General features: G+C 28.5%; 1 protein-coding gene across 2 annotated transcripts in view; it reads right to left on the bottom strand.

The window, feature by feature from the left end:
* Positions 1 to 9,471, bottom strand: part of LOC107485558 (uncharacterized) — a 13,914-nt gene extending 4,443 nt beyond the window's left edge. Inside the window, exons 1-2 of one of the 2 annotated variants that reach the window (XM_052261211.1) lie at positions 8,421 to 9,468; positions 195 to 356 (exon numbers count right to left, since the gene is read on the bottom strand). In XM_052261211.1, the coding sequence (XP_052117171.1) occupies positions 195 to 356; positions 8,421 to 9,360 (1,102 nt within the window). In that variant the 5' untranslated portion in view covers positions 9,361 to 9,468. Of the gene's footprint in view, positions 1 to 194; positions 357 to 8,420 lie in introns of both variants that reach the window. The other variant, XM_052261212.1, reaches the window with a different exon arrangement.
* Positions 9,472 to 12,524: the final 3,053 nt, after the last annotated feature.

Consider the following 12,524-nt stretch of genomic DNA (forward strand, 5'->3'; position numbering starts at 1 on the left):
ATTTTATATTCTAATATATATTTAATATTAATAATTAATTTTAATAACTAATTTTAATATACATTTAGTATAATATATTACTACAGTCTGATGTACTCCTTTTTATTTATTGTATTTTCAATTACAGTGAAATCTATTAATTTTATTCTGAATGCCTTATTGGTTTACATATGTAAGTAAATAGAAGGACTCACATTTATAAATAAATTGCCGCCACCATCCAAGATGGATACCACTACGAAATGCAGAATGCATGTGAGCTAATGCATATACTATGGGCCGAAGGTCTTTGGGTTTACGAATCAGAGGGTTCATCGTCCTATTTCGTCTATGTTGGAGTAACATGGCGGCAAGATCTGAAAATGGAAAACAAAAGAAGTCATTCATATATATCAGGTTATAGTAATATTGAATTTTACCTAAGGGTGGCAAAGCGGGCTGGCCCGCTCCAACCCGTTCCGCTCCGCCTAGGCCCGCCTCATAAACGGGACAGACCGGTCCGCCCCGCCAACTAAAATGAGTTCAAAATGCTAGTCCGTCCCACTTTATAGCGGATTGGTGGGTGTTAAAAATAAACTTGATGGTTAAAATTCAAGAATAAATAGAAACCATAGTTTGAATAAATTATCTATATTTAGTTTTAATTTAAACCATTTGTTTATTAGAATGTATTAAATTTAGGTGTCAAAGAAAGGTATAAATATGTATGTAATAATCATTTTAAAAATAACAACACACATATACATTCAATACATACATTTCTCTTCATTTTATATTTTTTGTGATTGTGTGTGCTTTGTTCTTTTATTTTCCAACAAAGTGGTATCAGAGCCACTTATAAAATGTCTTCGTCAAAAGGAACTATTTTATCTTTTCAATACCCACAATTATCTAAGCTCAACTATGACAATTGGGCAGCTCGAGTGAAAGCAATTCTCGGTGCTCAAGGAGTGTGGGAGATGGTTGAGAAAGGTTATGTAGAACCAGAAAATGTGAAGAAGCTAACAGAAGCTCAGAAGGAAGAATTAGAAAATAAAAGAAAGAAAGATCAATGTGCACTTACTATCATTTATCAAGGCTTGGATGATGATATGTTTGAGAAGATTGCTGATATAACCAACGCAAAGAAAGCTTGGGATACTCTTCAAAATTCCGTCATAGGAGTTGAAAAGGTGAAGAAGGTTCGTCTTCAAACTCTAAGGGCTGAGTTTGAGTCTCTAATGATGAAAGAGACTGAATCCATTTCGGATTATTTCACCAAAGTTTTGACGGTAGTGCACCAAATGAAAAGGCTTGGAGAAAAATTAGAAGATGTTCGTGTTGTTGAAAAAATCCTTCGTTCTCTAAACTCAAAATTTAACCATGTGGTGGTAGCCATTGAGGAGTCTAAAGACTTGGATACGATGTCCATTGATCAGTTGAATGGTTCTTTACGGGCCCATGAAGAAAGAATGGATAAAGGCAAGCAAGAACGTGTGGAGCATGTCTTGCAGGCAAAATTTTCGTAGAATGCTAGAAGAGAAACCAACGAAAGTGGAAGACAAGGACGAGGTCGAGGCCGTGGACGAGGACGATGACGCGGTTACGGAAGAGGAAGAGATGAGAAAAATTATTCTCAAGAGAAAAGAAATCAAAATTTTTCTCGAGGTCGTGGAAGAGGAAGAACAGTTGACAAAAGACACATTGAATGCTATTCATCTGGAAAGGATGGACATTATTCTTGGGAGTGTCAGACATCCAAAGAAGAAGAAAATAAACTTGTTGTGCACAGTGAAGATGTTGAAGAACCAACATTATTCCTTACGCTCAAAGAATATCAAAATTCTGAAGATAGTACGTGGTATCTTGACAATGGAGCTAGCAACCATATGACAGGTGATAGGAGTAAATTTGTAGCACTCGACACCAATGTAAAAGGACACGTGCATTTTGGTGATGAATCAAAAGTAGAGATTAATGGCAAAGGGACGATTCTATTCGAGCTGAAGAATGGAAGTCATAAGATTCTTTCTAATGTTTATTACAACCCAAAGATGAAGAATAATATCTTGAGTATTGGGCAACTTATGGAGAATGGTTGCAAGATAGTCATGGAAGATCGCTATCTTTGGCTTAGAGATAAAATGAAAATCTTATTGCTAAGGTTTCTATGACAAGAAATCGTATGTTCTTGTTAAACATGAGAAGCGGTGGAGCTATATGTTTGAAGTCGTGTATTGAAGATCCACCATGGATTTGGCATATGAGATATGGACATTTAAATTTTGGTGGGCTCAAAGAATTGGGAACAAAGAAGATGGTAAAAGGAATTTCAACAATTGATCATCCTCATCAGTTATGTGAAGCATGCTTACTTGGAAAACATTCAAGAAATAGTTTTCCAAAGCAGTCCAAATCAAGAGCTACCAAGCCACTTCACCTTATCCACGCGGATGTTTGTGGACCTATCAAGCCTTTGTCACTTGGTAAGAGCGCCTATTTTTTGCTTTTCATTGATGATTATTCCAGAAAAACATGGGTTTATTTCTTGAAGCAAAAGAGCGAAGTATTTGAAGCATTCAAGAAGTTTAAAGCACTCGTTGAAAAAGAAGGTGGCTATGAGATAAAAGCTCTCAGAACTGATAGAGGTGGAGAATTTACTTCAAATGAATTCAAGATATTTTGTGAAAATCATGGTATTCGACGTCCCCTAACTGTTCCTAGATCGCCACAACAAAATGGAGTTGCTGAAAGAAAGAATAGGACAATTCTAAATATGGCAAGAACGATGTTAAAAAGTAAGTCATTACCAAAAGAGTTATGGGGAGAAGCAGTTGCATGTGCAGTTTATCTCTCAAACCGCTCACCTACCAAGAGTTTGAGAGATATAACACCTCAAGAAGCATGGAGTGGTTTGAAGCCTAATGTATCACATTTAAGGGTATTTGGATCTATTGCATATGTCCAAATTCCTTAGCAAGAAAGATCGAAGCTTGATGATAGGAACCAAAAACTTGTATTTATTGGTTATGAGGAGAATACTAAAGGCTACAAATTCTTCAATCCCATCAATAATAAAGTAATAATAAGCAGAGATGTTGAGTTTGAAGAAAATGCAAAGTGGGACTGGAGTACACAAAATGAAATCACTTATGATTTTCTGCCTTACTTTGAAGAAAAAGAAGTCCCGATGCAAGAAGTGCAAGGCGAAATCGATCCTTCAACACCAGCATTAACCCCACTAGCATCATCATCGTCATCTCCATCCTCTAGTTCAAGCGAAGGCCCTCACAGATATCGAAGTCTCCCTGATATCTATAAACAAACAGAAATGCTAGAGGATGAAAATTTATTGTGTTTACTCTCCAATGATGAACCTTTAAGTTTTAAAGAAGCTGTCAAAGATGAGAAATGGATACAAGCTATGGAGGAAGAAATTCAAGCAATTGAGAAGAACAACACTTGGGAACTTGCATCACTTCCAAGTGGTCATCAGGCTATTGGAGTCAAATGGGTTTACAGAGTTAAGAAGAACTCTAAAGGTGATGTAGAAAGATATAAGGCAAGACTTGTTGCAAAAGGGTATAAACAGAAGCAAGGAATAGATTATGATGAGGTGTTTGCTCCAGTTGCTCGCTTGGAGACGATAAGGCTATTGTTATCACTTGCAGCACAGAACAATTGGAAAATCCACCAAATGGATGTAAAGTCTGCTTTTCTGAACGGTAATCTTCTGGAAGAAGTTTATATTGAACAACCTTTGGGTTTTGTTATTAAGGGTTGTGAAGATAAGGTGTTAAGGCTTAAAAGGGCCTTATATGGACTGAAGCAAGCTCCAAGAGCTTGGAATGATCGTCTTGATACGTATTTTCAGGATAATGGTTTCACTAGGTGCATTCATGAATATGCACTCTATGTGAAAGAGGAAAAAGAAAATTTGTTATTTGTTTGTGTCTATGTGGATGATCTTATATTTACAGGAAACAATCAAATAATGTTTGAAGAATTTAAGAAAGTAATGGCTCAAGAATTTGAGATGAGTGATATGGGACTAATGTCTTATTATCTGGGAATTGAAGTGAAACAAATGGAGGATGGAATTTTCATCTCACAAGAGGCTTATGCAAGAGAGCTATTGAAGAAACTCAACATGCTAGACTGCAATCCTACCAATACACCTATGGAGTGTGGAGTCAAACTTTCCAAAGAGGAAGAAGGAGCAAGAAAAGTTGATCAAACATTATTCAGAAGTCTCGTTGGGAGTTTAAGGTATTTGACCTGTACCAGACCTGACATTTTATTTTCGATTGGGTTAGTTAGTCGTTACATGGAAAATCCAACAGAAACCCACATGAAGTCAGCCAAGAGAATTCTTCGCTATCTTAGAGGCACTCTTGAATATGGCATATTTTATTCAGCTTCGGATAAATTCAAATTAATGGGCTATTATGATAGTGATTATGCTGGGGATATTGACGACAGGAAGAGTACTACTGGCTTTGTTTTCTTTTTAGGAAATAATGCAATTTCTTGGTGTTCAAAGAAACAACCTATAGTCACTCTTTTAATTTGTGAAGATGAATATGTTGCTGCCACTGCATGTACATGTCATGCAATTTGGCTGAAGATACTACTGAAGGAACTCTATTTTGAGCAAGCTGAATCCACCAAGATCATGATGGACAATAAGTCAGCGATTGCCCTAGCAAAGAATCCAGTGTTTCACGACAGAAGCAAGCACATAGAAACAAAGTATCATTTCATTCGACAATGTATTGAGAACATGCATGTGGAGGTTGAGTATGTGAAATCACTTGATCAAGTTACTGACATTTTCACAAAACCTCTGAAATATGATGCTTTTCAAAAGTTAAGGATTATGATTGGAGTCAGAAAATTATCAAGTTTAAGGGAGGATGTTAAAAATAAACTTGATGGTTAAAATTCAAGAATGAATAGAAACCATAGTTTGAATAAATTATCTATATTTAGTTTTAATTTAAACCATTTGTTTATTAGAATGTATTAAATTTAGGTGTCAAAGAAAGGTATAAATATGTATGTAATAATCATTTTAAAAATAACAACACACATATACATTCAATACATACATTTCTCTTCATTTTATATTCTTTGTGATTGTGTGTGCTGTGTTCTTTTATTTTCCAACAGTGGGTTGGCGGGCTAGCCCGCTTAACTCTTTTTTCTTTTTTTTTTTTAAAAATAAAATTCATTAAAATTAACCAAAAAATAATAATTAAAAAATAAAATACAAATAAAAAATAGTCAAATTTTAATATAATTTGTTTACTATTTTTTTTAATTTTTAACTTCAATAAAATTGTTCAAAATAATATTTGTCAATAAAATCATCTTTATTTTAAAAAATAAGTCACATAATTTGAGCATATATATGAAATTGTAAAATAAAATAAATAAAGTTAATAACTAAAAGAAGAATAAAAACCAAAAATATATGTGTGTGTGAATTCTACCAAACTCTCTCTAAAATAACATGTAAGTTATCCTTCATGATGTGTCACACTTTAATTGGTTATTATCTTACTATAGTTAGGTTATTTTGTAATTTATTATTTTAGATAGATAATTGTATAACTACCCCGTAAACAGCGCTAATTTATTATCTACTGTCTCTCACGCAATCTCTTTTTACAGTGCATCATTCCTTAACGAGTTGTTGAATTCCATGGCTTATAACTCCACTATAGCCAGCGCCGACTCATCGCTATCTCCTATCCTCTCACTCAATCCTTTTTTTTTTTGCCGTGGATCACTCCTTACCAACATAATTAATGATTAGTTCGGTTATTAAATTTTTTCATTAAAAATAATATATGGAATATATATTCATATGTAAAATATAATATAATAAAATAAATCTATTCAAAGTACTTAAAAGTATAATTAAAATCAAGAATATACAAATATAATAATAAAATTTATACTCTAAACAAGTAAATATATTTTTTATCATACATAAATTATTTAAAAAAATATAAATTGTTAAAATTAATAACACAAATTTAAAATGATAAAATTCAACTTTCTTACAAGTATTTTTTATAGTATTTTTATTCTTTTAATTTTTAATTTATTAATATTTTATTATTTAATTAATGATTAAACAAATTATTTTCATGAGAAATCATTTTTTGTATAATTTTAAAGAAGAGACCAATATAACAGTTTAAAAATTAATGTAAAAATGATATTTTAAATAAAAAATAGTTAATATTAAAATTTTTAAATACAAAAATAAATTGTATAGATATTTAAGATATAAATATGAAATTAAATTATAAATTAAAAAAATAAAAATATTATAAAAAATACAATAAAAAATTGGATTTTATTATTTTAAATTTGTATTATTAATTTTAATAATATATTTATTTTTTAAATAATTTATGTATGATAAAAAAATATGTTTACTTGGTTATAGTACAAATTTTATTATTATATTTATATGTTCATGATTTTAAATATACTTTTAAGTATTTTAAATAGATTTATTTTATTATATTATATTTTACATATGAATATATATTCTATCATGTAATTAAATAAAGATATATTTTTTTAATAAAAAAAATTTAATAACTGAACTAACCATTAATGATGATGATGTTGGTAAGGAGTGATTCATGGGTCATGGCCAAAAAAAGAAGATTGAGTGAGAGGACAAGAGATAAAGATGAACGGAGAAGTTACGGGCCATGGGAATTCAATGACCCGTTACATGAGAACGTGCTTCAATTAACGGGGTAGAATTTTAATATTTTAAAAAATTATACAATTACCCATCTAAAATAATAAATTACAAAATAACTCAACTATAGTTAAGATAATAACCAATTAAAATGTGACGCATCACAAAGGATATATTTTAATTTTTGGTTGAATTAGTAGATCAATAAATCTATTTGAAATAATAGAAGGATTGCAGTGATGAATACTAGAGCAAAGTATATATATATATATATATATAGCTGAAAACGTTTAAGATGTTCCATTACTATACATTATACAAGGGCATTGAGGCTTTTCTTAGAATTTTACCTTTTACGAAAAAAGTTCTATAACATTCTCATAGGTAGTATTTATTTTAAAGTATTGGAACAAAAAATAGTATATTAGAATTTAATATTATATTTGTTGATTTAGAAACTGGTATTAAAATTTTATTTTTTATCTCTAAAATTTCAGTAAATATCTCTAAAAAATAGAGACACAAGAAACTGAAATTTTTGAGAATGAAAATTAAAATTTTAATAATATTTTATATTTTAAATATCTTATTTTAATTAATAATTTTAACTTTACTTTTTCTGCAAATTAGATTAGAATTTTATTCTTATTTCAGTTTCTGTCTCTTACTTTATACTAAATATAATACTAAAATTTATTTTATTTTCTATCTCTTAGTCTAAGTTTCTCAATCTCTGTCTCTCTTTTAAACACTTTCATAAAGTCCTTGTAGTTTGGGTTGCTTTTTACTCCGGAGAGTAGAGAGGTGAAGCAAGCCGTGGCCAAAGATATGGAATACGAATTGATCAGTTAATAGAATATGGATAATTTTAATTAGAGAATCAGATTGTTTAAGTTAATATCAGTTTATTTTTCAAAAAAAATTAAATTTTAAAATATACATTTTAGTTTAAATTTTTTCTAACCATAAATCTTAAAATTTCAAAAAAAAACAATTAAAAACATAATTTTATAATAAAAAAAGTAATTAATATTGGCAACTAATATTGTTTTTCCATGGTTCTTTTACTGAATATATATGCTAGAGGCATAAGAATAAGGTTGTTAGTTAAGGTAAGAGGTGTAAATTGGGATTGTCTTAAGTTGTATTGTTATTGATAAATTCATTTTAAAAAATAATAAATTTATAATTAATATAACATAATATTAAAATTAATTTAAAATATGTATATTTCTTTTAGTTTTTTTAAAATACACATAGACCGAAAAAATTAAATTCGTTTGATCAACCTAACTTTAAATAATAATTGGATCTATTTTTAAAATTTTTACATGACTCTAAACCTAATAAAATCACACTAAATTAGCTCTTAAGATATTGGATTCCGAACTAGACCACAGGTGTGTTTTTGTTGGCCTAGTTAGGTAAGGTATGAGTTTATCTTTATTTAGCAATAAAGATTAAAAGACAATAAAAAATTAATCTAAATACTTTAAATTTACTTAAAAATGGAATATTTTGCATTTTATATTGTTGATGACAGGAATAATATATATTTTGATAAGGGTTGTTGACAAATTAATATAAGATAGAAATTTTAATTTACATATATTGAAAATAATGTAAAATTTTTGGACATTTGTTATTCAATCATCTACTATGACACTAAGTTACTGTGCAGAAGAAAAAGAAAACTGAATTTGAAACTTACCAAATATTTCTGCATCGATGCATCGCCTGAGAAGCATAAGCCCGTAATGGCCATCGTTGTCGAAAAAGACCTCAATAGGAGTTTGGGAGAACAGATACTTGGTCATCTTTTTGTGACCCTTGGCTGCTGCTATCACCACTGGAATCTTCCCTTTGTCATTACCATCATCATTATCATCCTCATCTTTCTTTCGCTTTGTTATTTTATCATCAACACCAACACCACCACCACCACCACCGTCGTCGTCATCTTTGGTCTTGATGGTTAGCATCTCTGTTCCTCCTTTCTTAATCAACCACTCCGCGATCTCCGTGTCATCTGTAAATTTAGCAGCAAGAGCAAGACAAGTGTATCCCTTTTTGTCTTGCATTCCCAGCAGCCGCCGGTTCCCTATGCTTACCAACTCCTTCACTATCGCTTTTCGCCCGGAAACCACCGCGACGTGAAGGACGGTTCTTCCTGAAGAGGGCACGGTAAAGAAGATTGCATCGGTGTTTCTTTCCATGAAGGATTTTGCATCGTTCCAGTAGCCTCTCTTGATGTAACTGTGGAGCTTGAAAATGTGTTGACTTTCACTTCCCTGCTCAGTATCTGGAAAGGCTCTCGAGTCCTCGCTGAAGGTGAACTTCAAGTGATTCCAAGCGTCTCTCGCATTTTCCACTTTTCTTATGTTGGAGAGATTCTCAGATCCACATGCGAGTTGAATTGCATGTAAGGCTTTTGCATTTTTGGATCTGTTACTTATTTCCCTGGCCCGGACGTTATCTTGATCAGGAGGAATATTTTGATCATCAGCTTCAGCCTCACCGATAATACCATGCCAGAGATCTTGACCCACCAGATAGTTCTTCACGAGAGTGCTCCAGTTCTCATAGTTATCTTTTCTTAGTGCCTCCAGAACGATTCCAGTTGATGCAATATTCGTGTTAGCAGCTGCCATTGTTAACAGCCATGTGACATTCAAACGAAGAGAACGACAGAGAGAGACAGAGAATAAGAATAATAATTATTCGAGCAAATTTTGTGATTTGTAGTTATTAATTAATTATTATTAACATTTTTAATGATGTAAAATTTTATTAAACAATATGAGATTATTTATCTTTTTTAACTGGTTAAGTGCCCAAATTTTAATAAAAATGATGTCTTAAATTTATACTAATCATATTACACTAAAATTTAAAATCTGCTACTATATACTTGATTTGTGTTTTTAATATCTATTTTGTATTCAAAGTTCAAACATATATTTAACACGAGAAAATCTAGAGAACTAATTACGGGGAGAGGTTCTAGCATTTTTAGTGGTCATACCTTGTTTCATGTCTCATTTGCTAGTATGCTGTTAATAATAATAATAATATTGAATCGGTTGAATAATTAGTTAACTCATTCGTTTAAATAAATATTTGACTCATTCATTTAAATAAGTATTGAAAGTTCGAATATTATATTTTATATGTAGTAATTTATTTATTAATAAAAACTTTTTAAATAAAAAATTGTGAAAAAACTATAATAATAATAGATTATTATTCTCATAAATAATTTTAGACAAATTTTTAATTATTGTTATTATTGCAACTGCTTTAAAAACCATTCACTATTTCACTTTATTCCCAAAAATAAAGAGAAAATTATATAACAATGTTTCTTCCTCGTGACCTGACCTACCTCCTCAACGTGTTATATTAATTTTTTAATATTTTTCTTTTTTATTAAGCCTAAATTATAAATTCTAAAATATCTAATAGAATATAAAATAAATAAAAGATTATGTGTTATAAATAAAAATTTTTGTGTTCTGTGTAAAAAATTCTATATTATATCGATAAATTTATGTTATATGTGTGCAAAAATATCTATGCTATGTGTCAATAAATTTATGTTCTCTCCATCCAACAAAAATTTCTGTATTAAAAAAATACATAAAAAAACAATAATTTATACACACATTTTTTTGTTGGATTAATAATTTAGTAGGATTTAATTATTAAAATATTTATACGTATAATATCACCGTTTTAATTGAATTGACTAAAATATATATTATTTAATTTTCATAAAAGTAAAGATTGTATGTAAATGTTATAAAAAAAGGTGATGGTTATTTTTCTTAAAAGAGATTTTATGTTTTTTTATCAATTAGACAAAATTTAATTTTTTATGTTATTATATTTTATATGAATAATTTAAATTTAAAAGAATAACTTATTGATCAAATTAATTATTTTTTTGTAAGACTTGAATTTTTCTTTAAAAAATAGAAAATTAAATCTGTCAACTTAAAATAACATCTTTCATTCTTACTCTCTATTTTCGTCAATTTCATGGCACACCCGTCAACTTTTTCTAAATCATCTTGGGAGCAGCTACAGCACCAATCTATATATCGAAAATTGAAAATTAAAAAAAAAAAAGAGCCACTCACATGCAGACACTAAAAATATCTTGTGATAAAGGCAATGATACTTTTTTTTAATAATTACTAAATGCGTGTCCCAAATTTTAATTAAACAAGTATCATTATATTAAATTAATCGATTTAAACCTCATTAATTTATAAAAAGATTGGTTTAGCAATTTATTATGTTTATTAATTTTATATTGTTACTTTTATTAAAATAAATTATAAATTTTTAAAACATACTCACTACTTTTTTAAAATTATATTTTACACTAAACTCTACCGCACAAAATTTATAAATTTCTAAATCATTCTCATCACCCCTCTGAAATTATACTGTGGTAAATTCTATAAAAAAAATTGTCAAAGTAAAATGTTATAAATTTAAAAAATATATTAATTATTCTTCTGAAACTATTTTTTTGTACTAAATAAATTTTTGAAAATACATATCATTCTCTTAAGATTATATTTTGTCCTAAGTATACAAAAAATAATTTTTTGTTAAAGTAAAAAGTTACAATTTTTTAAAACATATTCACCACTCTTCTGAAATTATATTTTGCACTATAATTAATACTAATTTTTTTATTAAAATAAAGTTATATACTTTTAAAAATACTATTATTCTATCAAAATTATATTTTGTATCAGAGTCTACAAAATAATTGTAAAAATAAAAATTTCTAAATTTCTAAAATACCACTATCACTCTTCTAAAAATATATTTTAGATCAAAATTAATTAATATAAATAATATTTTTTATTTTACATCTAATTTTAAAAAAGAAAAAAAAAAGACCAATGAGTATTGTGAACCGTTTTATTTCAACTCCATGTAATGATGAAAACAATAATGAATATTATTTACTTAACTTTTTTAGTTAGTCTCTTCTTATTGGAACCAAATAACGTTCTAAAACTAAATACTTATTTGAAACGAAAGATAGTATTTTTCATTCTTTTAAGTTTTATAACAGATTCAATGTAAAACTTCTATTTATCATAAATGAATCGTGTTCACATACACATTATTTTTAGTATAATTTATAGTGTAAAATATAATTTCAAAAGAGAAATGAGTACATTTTAGAAATTTACAACTTTTTACTTTGACAAAAAATTATTTTCTGTAAAATTTAGGCAAAATATAATCTTAAGAGAATAATGAGTATTTTTAAAAATTTATTTGGTATAAAATATAATTTTAAAAGAATAATTAGTATATTTTTTCAAATTGAAATATTTTACTTTAACAATTTTTTTTTAGAATTTGTTGCAAAGTATAATTTTAGGAAGTGATAAGAGTGTTTTCAAAATTTTATAATATTTTGATTATATAAATAACAAATAAAATAAAAATTAAATAACAATATAAAATTAATAAACATAATAAATTGCTAAACCAATCTTTTATAAATTAATGAAATTTAAACCGATTAGTTTAATACAATCATACTTGTTTAATTGAAATTTGAAATACGCGTTTGGCAATCATTAAAAAAATATTATTGTCTTTATCACAAAATGTTTTTGGCTTCCCCATGTGAGTGGCGCACTGGCGCCCATTAAAAAATATATGTTCAAAGAAAACAAAGACTTTTGTGGAGTTCATCGTTAGTTGAGAAAGTTATATACTTTTCATATTTTAAAAATAGTGGTGATGACAAGTGATAAATGACAGATTAACAACCTAT

The sequence above is a fragment of the Arachis duranensis genome, chromosome 4, assembly GCF_000817695.3.
Source record: "Arachis duranensis cultivar V14167 chromosome 4, aradu.V14167.gnm2.J7QH, whole genome shotgun sequence".
Lineage (NCBI taxonomy): Eukaryota > Viridiplantae > Streptophyta > Magnoliopsida > Fabales > Fabaceae > Arachis > Arachis duranensis.